This window comes from Centruroides vittatus, unplaced genomic scaffold (genome assembly GCF_030686945.1).
Source record: "Centruroides vittatus isolate TY-2023 unplaced genomic scaffold, ASM3068694v2 contig_726, whole genome shotgun sequence".
Lineage (NCBI taxonomy): Eukaryota > Metazoa > Arthropoda > Arachnida > Scorpiones > Buthidae > Centruroides > Centruroides vittatus.
Genome location: NW_027122463.1, coordinates 2403363 through 2418781, shown reverse-complemented (window position 1 = coordinate 2418781; position 15419 = coordinate 2403363). Strand labels below are relative to the sequence as shown.

Genomic DNA, 15419 nt, shown 5'->3' with positions numbered 1-15419 from the left:
GTGAAAAAAAACGATAAGATTGCTATTGTATATTCGAATAATTCGGTGGTGGAAGGAATGTCAAAACCGGGTCAGTCACCAATCAGCCAGATTATATAGGCATTAGCACATGCGGTTTACAGTGCAGCAACCTCACCCGGTTTAGCTGGTAGAAGCGACACACTCGTAAAGAGTACAGCTTTATATCCCGAAGCGGTTGTGGGCTGTTATCCGCCTGCCTGTCAACTTCCAAGCATCCAGATTATAGGCATTGGCGCATGCGCTTTACATAGCACAAACGTCACGGTTTAGCTGGTAGAAGCGACACACGCGTAAAGAGTACGTGACTTTATATCCCGGAGCGGTTGTGGGCTGTTAGCCGCCTGCTAGATATTCGGCCACCCTCGCCCGATTATGTGAATCACGAGCAGACTAGATCAACGGCGGGCAACCCGCGGGCCAGCTACGGCTGGCGAAAAGTTTCTATCCGGCCCGCGAGATCTTTAATAGATTATTAAATTGGAAAAATAACTAATTAATAGTTATTTTTCCAATTCTTTGTAATTTTCGAAAACGATAAGAGAAATAAATGTAGTAATTAACTTTTTATTTATTTATTTCATATTTGCAGACTAAAAAAATTACGAGTCACAAGAAGGCGTCAATTAACTACTACGGCGCGGAAAAAAACGTAAAATTTATTCTGGCCCATGTTATAAAAAGGGTTGCCCACCCTAGACTAGATTTATAACAACCCAACCGATAGGAGTTTACTGGCACGTTTTTATGATAGTTCTGTATAGTTGACGGGAGTTTAAAAAAACTCCATTAAAATATTTGATATATTTATTCTGCGTTTATTCCGCTCTCCCATCTTATATTACTTACGGATTTCGATGTTAAACCGGTGATATTACGATTTAGTATGTCCCATCTGTAAGGGGATGCAGAAAAAACGTGTACAATTCTAGTACAGTGTTAAAAATTAACTGTTACTTTGGCAGCATCATTTACAACCAAATTTAATGAATGAGACGTACAGTACATACAATGGTACAAAAAAAAAGCTCTAGAATTTATTTTCCTTAAATTTACGATTTATATATCCGTTGTCATAAAAATTTGTCTTTCCACTGTTTTCCCAAGACTACAGATATTCAGGTACAAAGTAACTGGTTTCCACTTATTTCTACTTAAGAAGTGAGTAAATAATTAAGAGATTAGGGAATGGGGACATAAATAAAACCCTGTTGAAAGAGCCAGAATTTTACTTCAACAAAAGCTTAACAGAACCAATCACTCGCTCAGTACAGTGGGAAACTGATTTCCGTGTACACCTGGTATTAAAACGAATTAGTTAGAAAACGAATGACTATTAAGTTTAACATAGTTAGATTTTTACAGCTACGGTGAGAAACGTTTAAAATTTACAACAGCCCTGTGGCGTCCTTTGAGATATACTAGTGATGCGACAAAAGAGGCATTTGACATTGACCGGTATCGGCACCCTCAGGATTTGGCACGCACACACTCACTACACATCTACCTGGATCGGCACTAGTTCCATCCATTAGCTACTCGTATCAAGATATTTGACTAAGTGGATTGTTTTAAGATTTAAAAAGTAAAGACTATTTTATGTTATTTTTATGTACGTTTCTTTACAAAGCTATATTTTAATTATAATTTTCTTTAAAAGTATATTAATACAATCGAACAATACATTGTACCAGGTATGTATATCCATCGCACATTTTATTTCACCGAGTAAGTTTTTATAATTTATTTTTAATTTTAGCCCTTATATCGTGGCTAGCGATTCAGAATGTAATTGTGATATTAAAAATACATTTAGAGAAGTCTACAGTTTTTACTGGCTTATCGAACAAATGAATACGAATGGACCCTAGACCAGTGATTCTTAACAGGGGGCCGCGGCCCCTGGGGGTCCATAAGAAGTTTGCCGGGGGCCGCCAAATTATGCAAAATTTCCTTCAGAATATAATAAAAAGAAAATTGATGTATAATCCGAATATCGTATCGAAAAGTGAAATAAGAAAGATAAAGTTTTCCTATTTAGTTTTTATTTATTTATTTTGTATTTCTTCCTACATACAACTTTGTTAGTACAGAAGAAATAAATGTAAATATGCTACTTACACCGCAGTATTTACTTCTTTTATTCCAAAGCAATTTTAAGAAACTATTAATGCTTGGAATTTTAAAAATAATTAGGAAAAATAGTAGGCTTTGAAAATTTAAATATTTTTGCAAAAGATATGCAAAATTCTTACCACAAGTGGGCGTTTTAGTTTTAGTTTAGTTTTAGCATCGACATTGGATCGATTTATCGACATGTTTCTTATTTTATTTTCTGTTAAAAATTAATGAGTTTTCATGTTTAATTGTGAAGTTTGAATGTTATTTAAATAGATAATGAAATAATAAAGTTATGATTTACATTTATTATATAAAAAATAAAGCAATAATAAAAAAATCAATTTATTATAGATAAATTATCAAATATAAATTATTATTAAAAAATGGGGGTCACAAAAAAATTATGAAATATTTGGTGGGCAGCGAGTATAAAAAGGTTAAGAACCACTGCCCTAGACCATCACTGACGCGCAATTAACTGATTGCCCCTGGAAGTCGGCTTCTTACAGAAACACAGCTTCCCTGTCATCAAATGTCACGGCACGCCACTGCAATACCGGTATCAGTATCAGTACCAGCCAGTATCGGCTGAGGATATCAAAACAGAAAATCTTGCCAGCTGTCAGTGTTCAGTCTGTTACATTGCCTTCTAGTTGTTTTTACTGCTGAAAAAGTACTGAACTCATTATAATGAAGGCTGAGTTGATCCAGAGCAGCAAATAATACTTTGCTTACTTGGGGAATTGAATTCTAGCTACCTGCTTCAGGAGTCAGCACATCAGTCAATGCTTCAGTTTACATTCATACAATGTCTTATGTACAGTACAAGAAGCCCCAGATGTATGGTACATTCCTGTTAATAGATTCTGTGGGTACTATTGGAATATAGGTGGATAAGAAATTGTTGAAGAAGAGGTAAAACAATGTCTTTACATTGAAATTTCTTTATTGTATTCAAATTTTACAAATGTCAAACAAGTATATACAAATTATAGCTCATTTTAAACAACACTGGTGGTCCAAGTTGATTAACAAACAAAAGTACTGCATAATATTTAACGAAATATTTATTTATAAATACTAATCAGAACTAAGTGTATTAATTATGTATTAACGATTTTTATTAAGCATATGTATTATCATAGGATGTTTTATCTTCATGACTAGGTGCATAAATAGACACATGGCATTTCTACTTCATCTTTATTCAGAATCTCCTATAGGCCGATACGCATATCAGCCTATAGGAGATTCTGAATAAAGATGATGTAGAAATGCCATGTGTCTATCTATGCACCTAGTCATGAAGATAAAAACAGATAAAAGAAGACACGGTTTCAGAATACACAATTATAATACTTAAAATATTAGGACTTAAAATAATATATATATTGTAATATAGCCATCACCATCAGTTAAATGTTAATACTGTTGAAAATTCTTGTGGATATGTTAAATATATGTCTGATTATAAGCACTAGAGTCATCAGAAGTATTTCACCAGAGGTTAATTGTCAAAGCCTTTGAATATCACTTGATAGATGTGTTAGTTCTATGTATGACTATACAAACACAGTAAATATCAGAAGTATTTCACCAATATATAGTTAAAATATACTGTAGTCATTAGACGTATCCCACTAATAGGTGAATGTGAACTTCAAACATCACTTGAGAATGCACTTGTTACATGAGTTTAGTGAGCAATCACGTTTTTACTTTGGAAGAACCAGAATTGTATTTATCTTTATTTTTTAAAAAGTATTGTATTATTTTTAGATGTAATACTGAGGAGGAATCACTAAGTGTGATTCAAAATGAATTTATATTAGAAAGAGAATAATAATAAATAAATAATGTGTCAAATGCTAGCATAGTTACTTGGATTGCTGAAGTTCTAGACAATTGAAATTTGGAATAGAATATATGATATATGTACCAAATCAGTTGGTTTACGAATTAAGAAATAAGTGACAGGATTAGCATATGTACTGTACATTCTGGAAATAAAATTTGACCTAATACATTTATTGATTTTTGGTCATTAATATGTTTTATACGTTTAACTTAACCGAAAATAGTGTAAAATTCAATTTCAGTTTCTGATTTGGCTGCAAAATCCAGTTTCAGACAGACTTTACTTGTTTGTGAAAAATGTAACAATACCAGATCTGATACCCGGGAAAAGTATCAATACCAGTATCAGTATTGGACCAAATGTATTGAGTACAATATCGAAGAATCGAATCAGTATCGAAGAAAAGTATCGATATGGTATCAGTATCAATGGTATTGAAATATCCCTATTTGGAATGTTTATATTAGACTGCATAGTTTGGATAGTTTCAAAAAAATATGAGATTTTGGTTCAAAAATGGTTTTAGAATTTTAGTGTAATGTGGTATTATAGAAATTGACGACGAGGTATGAACGAGAGTAAATGCAGCATGGCTACGATGGAGAGAAGTCACTGGTGTTCTCTGCGACAAAAAGATGCCCATGTACCTAAAATCGAAAATCTGCCAGACTGTGGTACGACCTGTCGGTCTCTATGGTTCTGAATGTTGACCATCAACGAGAGCAGCCAAATGGCATGTCCATTCCATGGAGATGTGCATGACTTGTAGGAAGTTTGGTGTATCCCTCTTCGACCATATCACCAATGACACGATATGCCAACAATTTGGCATTGTGCCCATTGAGGAAAATGAGAGAGAGATGCCTGCGCTGGTTTGGCCACATCCAACAATCAGCCCCGGATACAGTTGCCAACATTGCCTACCATCTAGAGGTAAATGGCCGGTGGCCAAGTGGAAGACCAAAGCAACAATGACAAGATGCTATCAATGCAGACCTAAGAGCTCTGTACCTGAACCCAGACAATGCACTCGATCAAACAAAGTGGCATTTGAAGATCTGAATAGCAGACCCTACGTCTGTGGGACAATGCTAAGAAGAAGAAGTGGTATTATAGAAATTATAGTATGTTAGCAATATGCAGTAATTTTCTTATAAAATTTATTAATATGTTTATTTATTAAGGTTTATTGTAATTATTCTATTTGCATATTTACTTGTTATAGTCTGAAGATGATCATGTAAATTGCCAAAATATGTAACATGAATAATAGATAAAATAAAACTGTTTTGAAAAATCTTGCAAGTCTTTGTCACATAAACAGGTGGTAAACAGGAAATGACATTGATTTTGAATTTGTAAGGAACACATATTTAAATTTAATAAAGCAAACAAAGCATATATTTAACAGTGAGTAACAGTTTGGAAATGGTCTTCCTTATCTGGTAGTTTCTCCTTAATCTTTCACATCTTTCATCATCATACTCTACCTCCCCTTGATTGTTTATGATATCTGAACTTTTCTATCCTGCACTAGCCTTCCTCTTCCATTCTGCTTTGCCTGAAGACAAACCATTAACTAATTCAAAATTATTTGCCTGTCCTCAGTCAGACACTGTTAAATATGTATTATTTGCTTTATTAGTCAACTACAGTGACTAATTCAACTTTAAAATTTAGCATAAAATGCATTTAAAACTATACTGCCTTACATCTTTACAACTTTACTTTTTATATGTATTATTATACTTTTAAATACTCTTTCTTAATTTATTATTATACTTCCAAATTATTTTTTGCACAAAATATAAATCGAACTCACTTGTGCCTATTGACCGGTGTGAAATAAATAACTTCAATTCAACGAACGTTTTCTGGACGCCTTCCGTGTCCTTCTTCAGGTTAACTGCTGGATTCTATTATTTTTAAAAAACTGCGTTCCGATCTTTTAAGAACAAATTCAAATGAAGATAGTTCGAAAGCGCGATGATCATCGCGCTTTCGAACTATCTTCATTTGAATTTGTTCTTAAAAGATCGGAACGCAGTTTTTTAAAAATAATAGAATCCAGCAGTTAACCTGAAGAAGGACACGGAAGGCGTCCAGAAAACGTTCGTTGAATTGAAGTTATTTATTTCACACCGGTCAATAGGCACAAGTGAGTTCGATTTATATTTTATACACCCCGGTGTGTAGGATGATGATATGTTATTTTTTGCACTTTATATTTAAAATTATGTTCCTTACACCTTAAAACATTTGGACAAAACATTTGGAGAAAGCTAATATTTTCAAACCTAATTTGAAATTAAATTGAACATAAATATTTTTAATTACAAACTATAATAAATAGTCTAAAAATTATTATAGAGAATTATCAATCTTACCTTTACATAGTCAAAACGACAATCATTATGTGATTCTAATATTAAATGTGAAAAAGCAATAGAAATATTGTTTCCCAATGGGGCTTCAATTGTCCAACTACAGTTATAATTATGAGGATAAGGACTTGGAAAATTAGGACTTTCGATTACTCCTCTATGTCCTGTTAATTTATTGTGGCAATCTAAAAAAAAGAACTATTGTTTTAGCAGTGATCTACATTTTTTGATGATAAAAAATATTTCATTAATAAAATTGTAAAAAAATTTTAAATATTTATTTTTAAAAAATTTTAAGTTTTAGAATAACAAGTATTAAATTATGAAATCTGCTAAAAATTTAAGTTCATTATATCACACTGTTAAGATTCAAATTTTGATATGCGTCTATCTAATTTACACTTTTTCTAATTATGTTTTTTAACCGAACTTTTAAATTATATATTAGATATGACCAACTAGACATGCTTCAAGAGCCACCATTAGTATGAGCTGATAATTTGACAACACAAAAACATTGATGTAATGGTACCATTACAATATTATATCTTATTGTTGTCAATAAGTTGAGACTATTTATTGCATAGACATTGATGCAATGTGATTATTTCTTTAATTTAATATATTATTTTTAAAATTTTTGAAAAGGATTATTGATGTTATCTATCAGAATGAAAATAAAAAGCATTATTATACAAATATCTGACATTTATTAGATGAAATTAAGTCGAAAGTATTTAGAAAACATAACATACAAATAAATTAAATAGTAATTTTATCAGTTAATTTTAAAATATTTCAATAAATTAGATGGAATAAAATTATGAAACTAAACCTTAATGTCCAGCAAATATTTCTATTTTTACTCACTTTCAGCAAAGTTTCAGCAAAATTATTACCATAATTTAATTTTGAATAGATAACTGATGTTCTAGAATCTCAATTTCATTTTGGATTTGGAGCCTTAAGGATGGGTAAATTTAGTTAGCTGAAAACACTCATTCATTTGTGAAAATACACTGCCTCAACCATTCAGCCACCTGTTTTCTACCATTAACATTCTATATTTTTTTAAATATGTACTGTACTACATGTTCTATACTTTATTAAAAAACTGTCTATTTTTTTGGTATTTATTATAATTTCTGGATTCAAAATATTAGACATAAATGAATGTTCTTAATATTTTTTAGGTTCTTATTCAATTTATTTTATGTCTTTTTTAAAAAAGTTCAAATTTAGTAAAATAAAAATAGCCATTTATCTTTTTTATCAGTATATACATGATTAGTTTCTTGATAACAAATTTTCTGTTACAGAAATAATTATATGAGGATAATCAATTCTGTTGAAGAGCTCATACAAAGAAGTTGTTTCTGAATCTCCACCAAATATCTATAATTACACCAAGATTGCCAAAAGATATTATTTCCATTGCTATTAGTAAAATACATTCTAAAAATGTATTACATTTGATTTTATTTTATATTATTAAATCTTTTTGTGTATATATATATATTCTATTATAAAATAAACATTAAGCTGTTTTTATTACAAGAATTGAATTAAACACTTATTCAACTTCCAAAATATAATACATGTTCAATTATAAACTCCAATTCACCTTCAAAGATGTAAAATAATTTAAGAAATAAAATAGAAACTTTATGTGTTAGAACTGAGAGATTTCTACTATATATTTCTCATTCATTAAATTAATAATTGTTCTTCTGTTCTGAAGTTTTTCTTTCCTCATTATAGTCTCAAATAATTTTATACAATATTTATAATTCTTTTCATAGATTTAATAATAATATATTCCAATATATAAGTTCCCAAAATTCTAAATGATATATATATATAAAAGTAAAGATATGACAGTAAGATTGTATCTATATATATACACATACATACACACACACTATACACTCTATATAAAGTTAGTAATTCTTTTAAATTATTTTCCAGCAATCTTACTGTCATATCTTTACTTTCAAAACATTTTAAAATTATCACAGATATTTTTTTCTATATATAAGTCTATTTTCTCATGCCTGAAAAATTTATATGACTTTTATTTTTAACATTTTTAAAAAATTTAAATAAAATCAGTCAAAATTATTATATTAAATATAAGATTAAATATGAATGCTAAAACTTTTTCTTACTTGTTTTATAATCAATCTTAAAACCACGTCCACTTTCTGATATATCTGTACGAAATTTTATATATATTTTATTTTTTGAAGAAAGGATTATATGAGGATAATCAACTCCATTGCAAATCTTGTACAAAGAAGTTGCTCCTTCTGAATCTCCATCAAATATCTATAAGTAGACCAAAATTACTAAAAAAAATATTATTTTCATTGTTATTAGTAATCTGTATTATAGAGACAAGTGTTTTAAAATATTGCATTGCTCAATTTTTAAATATATTTCCTCTAAAATTTGAAATTTTTCAAAAACTTCAACTTAACTATATATTACATTCTTATGATATGATATCCTAAATAACATATACTCTAAATATTTGAAAGGCTGGAAAAATATAATTATGTAATATAATATCATACAAAATATAATTTAGTTCAAGAAGCAGATAAATTTTAAAAAGAATATAATTTAATCATAAAAAACAACAAAAACAAAAAGGAACATATTATAAATTTAATAAAAATAAAAAATATTAGATAAAACACAATTAGCAATTCTAATTATAAAATATTAGAAAAATTTCAAGAATGAAAATTGAAATTAAAACACTATATTTATTCTAATAAAGAGTGCCTTCTAATAACCTATGCAGTTGAAAAATGAAATAGTTATAGACAGCACCATCTAATAGTAAGTAATAGTTTAGTCAGCATTGGTACTCATATCATATGTTGAAATAAAGTGTGTGTGTTGAATGTTGCATCGTTGCTTGAATAAAAATAAAATGAAAAAGTTACTGAATTTATTCAAGTTACTGAATCCATTACAGTCAGTCAAATAATAATTGCACCAAATTCCCAAAGAATAGAAATAATAGTTCCCCTCTAATATTAAGTGCTCTCTAGACAGCTGGATGATCAAGCAGTCAAGGTGACAACCTAGAGATCACTCTGGAGACCCAGGATTGAATCCAGAGAGGTCAAAAAATTCCCAGGAAATTTTTAGGCAGTGGTCCATTCATATACATTGTGCCCTATCCGTCACCACCCAGCTGTAGGCCTGCTAAAACAGGTCCTCTTAGTGCCCACAGGATAGAGAGAGTTTAAAAAAACCTGAATCCAGTATCAATTTTTTCTCAAATACCTTTTTCAGAGTTTATATTTTCACTCTTCCTAGCACTTTTCAATTCCTGTTAACTATCATAAAGGATTTCACAATAAATATCGAAATAGCATTTACCATCATACAGATTTTAAGATTAAATAAGGATAATTATGTAAAATATGGTACACATGGTAAAACTCATAAAACAATAACAACAATTTTATTATGCTGGTTCTACATTTAGATCATTAAGTAAGAGAATGAAAGAATATTTGAAATCCATTGGTAAAAATAATATCAAGAATATTGTAGTGATCAGTCACTATTATTATTATTATTAATATTTTCATGTTTTTTTTTGTATATACATATATGCATTCCATTTCATCTGTGTTGGAATTCGAATTATTGTCACACGGGTTATTTGTTTCACGGTACCATATCACCTTTTGATGGGTGCTTGTAAGCGGACAGAGGATTAGTTGACTCTGTACCACGTGGACATGGCTGTAGCCCCAGATGGTGGGCAAATAAAATGCAGTGCTACATGTTACGGGACACCTTTTTTTTCCATTGGCTGGCTCACCACCTAGACAGGAGAATTGTGGGACTTCTGAGTAAGAGGTGAGGATCGTTGCTCATCGTTAAGAAGGCGACAAGGAGACAACAAATTTAAAAAAAAGGAATCCATTTGCATATGCATGGAAAATCGGATTTCTGTCTAAGTTCCCTGACCAAGGAAAGATTATTGTTAAGACTAATGTATAGTAACTATTAGTTCACCACAAAGAAAGTAAAGATAATTCTTTTCTTGTTTCTACAAACTACATGTGGTTTGGAAAGGAAGGCCAGCACGTGAATGACCTTGTGGTATACTCGACAATCGCCCGCATATGAGTATTGTGTAATTTATGTGATTTGTACATACTTGTATGTATGTATATATAGATTTAGATTTATAGTTTTAGTCTGATATAATTGTTGGCCATATACATGTTATAAGGCCTCAACAGCATATTTCATGTCGCAAGATGGGTTAATTGTAGTTGTTAAAAGCGTAGATATTATGTATCAATGGTCCTAATTATTATAATAGATAATATAGATATCAAAGTGTGGTTATTTGTAAGATCCTTTACACTCTTGCCTTAACACAATGTCTGGAACAATTCGTTTGATTCTCGACACTATAATATTATCAATACTTTAATCCAATGGGTATTAGGTCATAAAATTTTTGTTAGCTGAAATAATTCCATTAAAATTAAAGTTTTGAGAAATGTTGTTCTGTTGGGTTGCCAAAACAGATATATAGGTGTTTTGTACATATGTGGGAAGAAGACAAAATAAATTGAAATGTTACTAATTATAGTAATGTTTCATTTATATAGTTTACAAAATGATGCCTGTATTGAGACAATTTCATAACAGCTATTTCTCATTTGAATAATTTAAAAACAGAAATTATTTTTAAGTAAAATCTATTAATATAGCAACTGTTATGAAAAAAAAATCTGAATAAATGAAAATATCAAAATTTTAGATATAATGTTACAGAAGTATCACAGAAGCTGAAACTTTCTATACTATAGAACAAGATATTTGAATATATAGAGCAGGATATTTGGATAACTCAGAGTATATGGAATCTCAGTAGAATTAAATTCTTTATTTTCTTTCACCTGAAGAGTGCCTCTGAACAAAGCTGAAAATTTTTGTGGTTGAATACTCAATGTGATGGAAGTTGTGTGGTAAACATAAATTAGTTCATATGATGTTAGAGATTATAACTAGGATATTGTTGCATTTTGATAGAATTGAGGCAGAGCTAGAAAGAAAGAGATGCTCCTTAAACTTACTGGACACAGAAGAGGAGATCTTTGCACTTGCCAATAGAGAGAGCCAATCCAAAAACATAGAAATTGACATAAATTGCTTTGTTCTTTTGTTTTGTTTATTTTTGGTCCTCGTTTTCCATTAGGTGCAAGTAATGCTGTATTTTTTTATTTTTGCTCCCTAAATTCCATTTGGCACACTTAATCATATCAGGAAGAAGGGACATTATCATTTTGACCCCACTTTAACTCAAAAATGAAGTCACGGACCTCCATTTTTTATTACATTTTTGAATTCTTTATTGTAATTAATGGAAAAAGGCAAAGTTTAGTCAAAGTCTATTGATCAAATTTTGAGAACAAACACAACTCTGTAAGCCACATGCATAGAAGAAGCTTCGCTAACACTCTGCCTCAATAAATGTAAATAAGAAACTTTTGATATAGAAGAAATGCAATGTGTAAAAATGAAAATATGTAAATTTTACATCTTATATTTAGGTGAAAAACTTAATTTTATATAGTAAAATAATTCCATGGAAAAAAATAATAATTACACAAAATTTTTAAGCATGAAAACATACTTAATAAGATTACATATTAGAAAAAATAACATATATACATAAAATTACACTGACAATTAGTAAAGTTATACAGATAAAATTAATAAAACAGGTTAAAATTAATTTTTTAATTATTGTAAATCTAGAGATGACACATAAATATATAACAACTTATTTATAAAATTAAAATAATTAACTTAAAATAATACATTGAGTAACAATACTTCTTTAACAAAATAATGCCATTCAATAATTTTGAACAAATATCTCTTAGTACAGATTTTTAAAAATATCATTAATCATTATTTATTAGCCAAAATGTAAAATAATTAATAATTTATTCTAAATAACACTTATATAGCCAAATTCCAATTTGTTCACATTATGAAACTCAAACTGCTTTATTAGAGATTAAATACATACATAATATCAATCAACTGTCATCAATCAAAGTATAATGAAGACTAAATTAGTAATTATATGAGTGCTGAAAGAACAAGGAGATAACACAAAGTGCTTCCTAAAGAAGAAAATGGCAGGATAATAGCTATGCATTATGTAGATAGTTTGGATAGAAACCTTTATTGTAAGCTAGATAAAGTGATTGGAAAAAAGAAAATTAAGAGAAATTCTCAATGATCAATCTTTTGAGAAATAACAAAATATAAAGTAAAAAAAAGGATTGCAATAAAGCCAGAATTTATGTTTCCCTAACAGAAAGTATATAAAGAGGCCTAGTTCTTACTGGATAATAGTAAGAACCAGGTTATAAGAGCCTAAGACAGATATTAATGTGAGATAAGCAGGAGCCACAGGGCAACTCCCTAATGACCACTTAATCTGCACGGATCGGTAAGATTCGATCTCCTTGTCATTTGGATGGTTTAAATCGAGTGGCGAGGGAGGTGAGCAAGTCGGCAGGTGTCCATGTTTCGGAGTGACAGGAGACAGGTTTAACAAATAAACAAAGCATTTATGATATGACTAAATCTAGATTACAGGAGGTTCTAAGAGGCTAGACACAGTTAAATGCAATTAAATACTAACAAAATTATCTACAAAAAGGGTAGCTCTTAGCTATGTCTATTCCCGTTAGCAGTGGAGAGAGAGTTCACAGATCGCTATCAAAAATACCTCTATGCAGGAAGGAACTGCATGCGACAATCGGTCCATAGCAAGAATTGTAGTCCTTGTCTGTTGTCTTCTCAGGCAGGATCGGGGACTTGGAGACTAAATGTGCACTATCTCATGTACAACTTCCTTTTGATCACACTAAGCTTTTGGTAGCTCTCTTTTATACTATTGTCATGGGAAAGGGATCACGTGATCGTCAAATGTTGACAATGATAAAGCATTTTGACAGCTAAGTGTCAACTTTCCAACAGACTTGTTATTACAACCGGTGACCTCTGCCCTAATTCTCTGTTTTTCTATCGGGGATATTTACATGTCAAAAAAACACAATTAACATTAATTTTAAAAGTCCCCTTAAAAATCTGCAGGCTCACATTAAGATAGGAAGGGTACAACAATTTTGAGCCAATAAGCATATTCAGAAAATGTTACAGTGAATTACAATAGCAATAGAATTCTTTGCATAACTAAAATTTTCATTTGAATTATGCAGAAAATTTATGGGTCAATGAAAAGAGTTTCAGGAAAGAAAAGTAATCAATAGCAGAGATGTTGACTTGTTACTGGCTGCATGAAGGTAGATACTGAAGAGAGAGAGAGAGAGAGAGAGAGAGTGGCAAAAAAGTAAATTTTGATGACTGACATTTTCCAGGAGAAAGTGTAAATATCAACAGTAGGACCAAATCATATGTTTTTATAGAATTTGCAGTGCCATTCAAAACAGATAACATAAAGTTTTAAAAAACTTTTGTTCTTAGAACTTAATGAGTCCTCTGATGAGTATTATGCAATAATCTGAAAGTACTAGGAAGTATGATATATGATGATAGCTAGTTGATATTGTGTGTGTAATTGTAATCTCCAACAAAGCAATCAAAGTTCATAATTTATTGTAAATGTATGATTAAAATTTCTTTAAACACATAAAACATATATACATCTAGCAATAAAAATTTAATATTAAATCAATTTTACCTGCAGAAAATCATATGTACATTGATGATGTTCTTCAATATCCAGATCTATAATTCTTATTTCTATTTTTGATGCTTCAGCAACTTTAATCATCCAGTTACATTCAGCATCACGTCCATAAGGTTGAGGATAATTAGGTGATACAAGAGTTCCTCTAGGAGATGTAATAGTTCCACCACAACCTTTTTAAAAATTTAGAGTAATAAGCTATCAATTTTGTGATTTTCAAAAAGTTAATACATTACAACATTCAGAATAAAAGAGAAAATTAAAAAAAAAAAAGCTATTACTTATAAGTACCAGAATAAAAACAAGGCAAGCCACGCAAGTGTCTATTGACATTATGGAAAAAGATTTATTTTACAAATACTTTCATCAATATGTGTGTCCTCTTCAGGCAAAATCATTCATAGAGAACAAAACATTTGAATTTCTGTTCTGTTAATTCAATTAAATTTTTAAAAAACTATTTTTATTAAGACAATATTAATCTCTCTTTTCTTTTTTTTGGGGGGGAGGGAGGGAGAGAGAGAGAGATGGTTTTTACCAGAAAAGTTATTTAATTAATATTTGACATCTAAAACATTAAAAAATAATAAATTTTTTCCAATATAAAAATCTTTCTTCTGGAAGCTAACTAATTGCCTTATTATATGAACAATGATTTACAGTGAAGCTGCTCATTAAGGATCATATTACATTATTTTTAAATTATATTTTGTCATATTTAAAATTCTAGAAGAAACAAAGAGCCCATTATTATCCCATTAATAAAATATTAGAATCTTGAATCAAAAATGCAATTTAAGGAATAAATTTATTATATGATTTAGATTAATAAGTATACATTTACACTTATATAAACAAGTATACCTTAGAATATCAATTATATTATATTATTATTATTATTATTCACTTTATGAAATTCCCGTTAATTTTGTCAAAATAATACATATTCTACTAATAAAAAAGTTTTCATATTTTATAATTAGAATAGAATATTCTTACCTTCAATAGTGCCTGTATAAATAAAATTAAAACCAGTTCCTTCTACTGATGGATCAGAGTGAAAATGGATCCATAGCTGATTACTATGCGATACAAAATATGATGGAACTGTAGTTCCACAATATTTTCCTATTAAGGGTGATGATTCATAACCACCATTTCTAAAATAATAAAGCAATTGTTATTTATATGTTAAAAATTATGATTTAGTAATAATTTATTATTAATGCAATTTTTTAAATGCTAAAATAAAATGAATTAA

The 15419-nt window shown here is 29.7% G+C and overlaps 1 protein-coding gene across 1 annotated transcript in view; it reads right to left on the bottom strand.

Annotated features, from left to right (window-relative positions):
• LOC136980838 (cubilin-like) overlaps positions 1-15419 on the bottom strand; it is a 292841-nt gene that overhangs the window by 188893 nt on the left and 88529 nt on the right. The window contains 4 exon segments of the mRNA XM_067277042.1: positions 6385-6566; positions 8550-8709; positions 14150-14331; positions 15158-15318. Of these exon segments, the coding sequence (XP_067133143.1) occupies positions 6385-6566; positions 8550-8709; positions 14150-14331; positions 15158-15318 (685 nt within the window).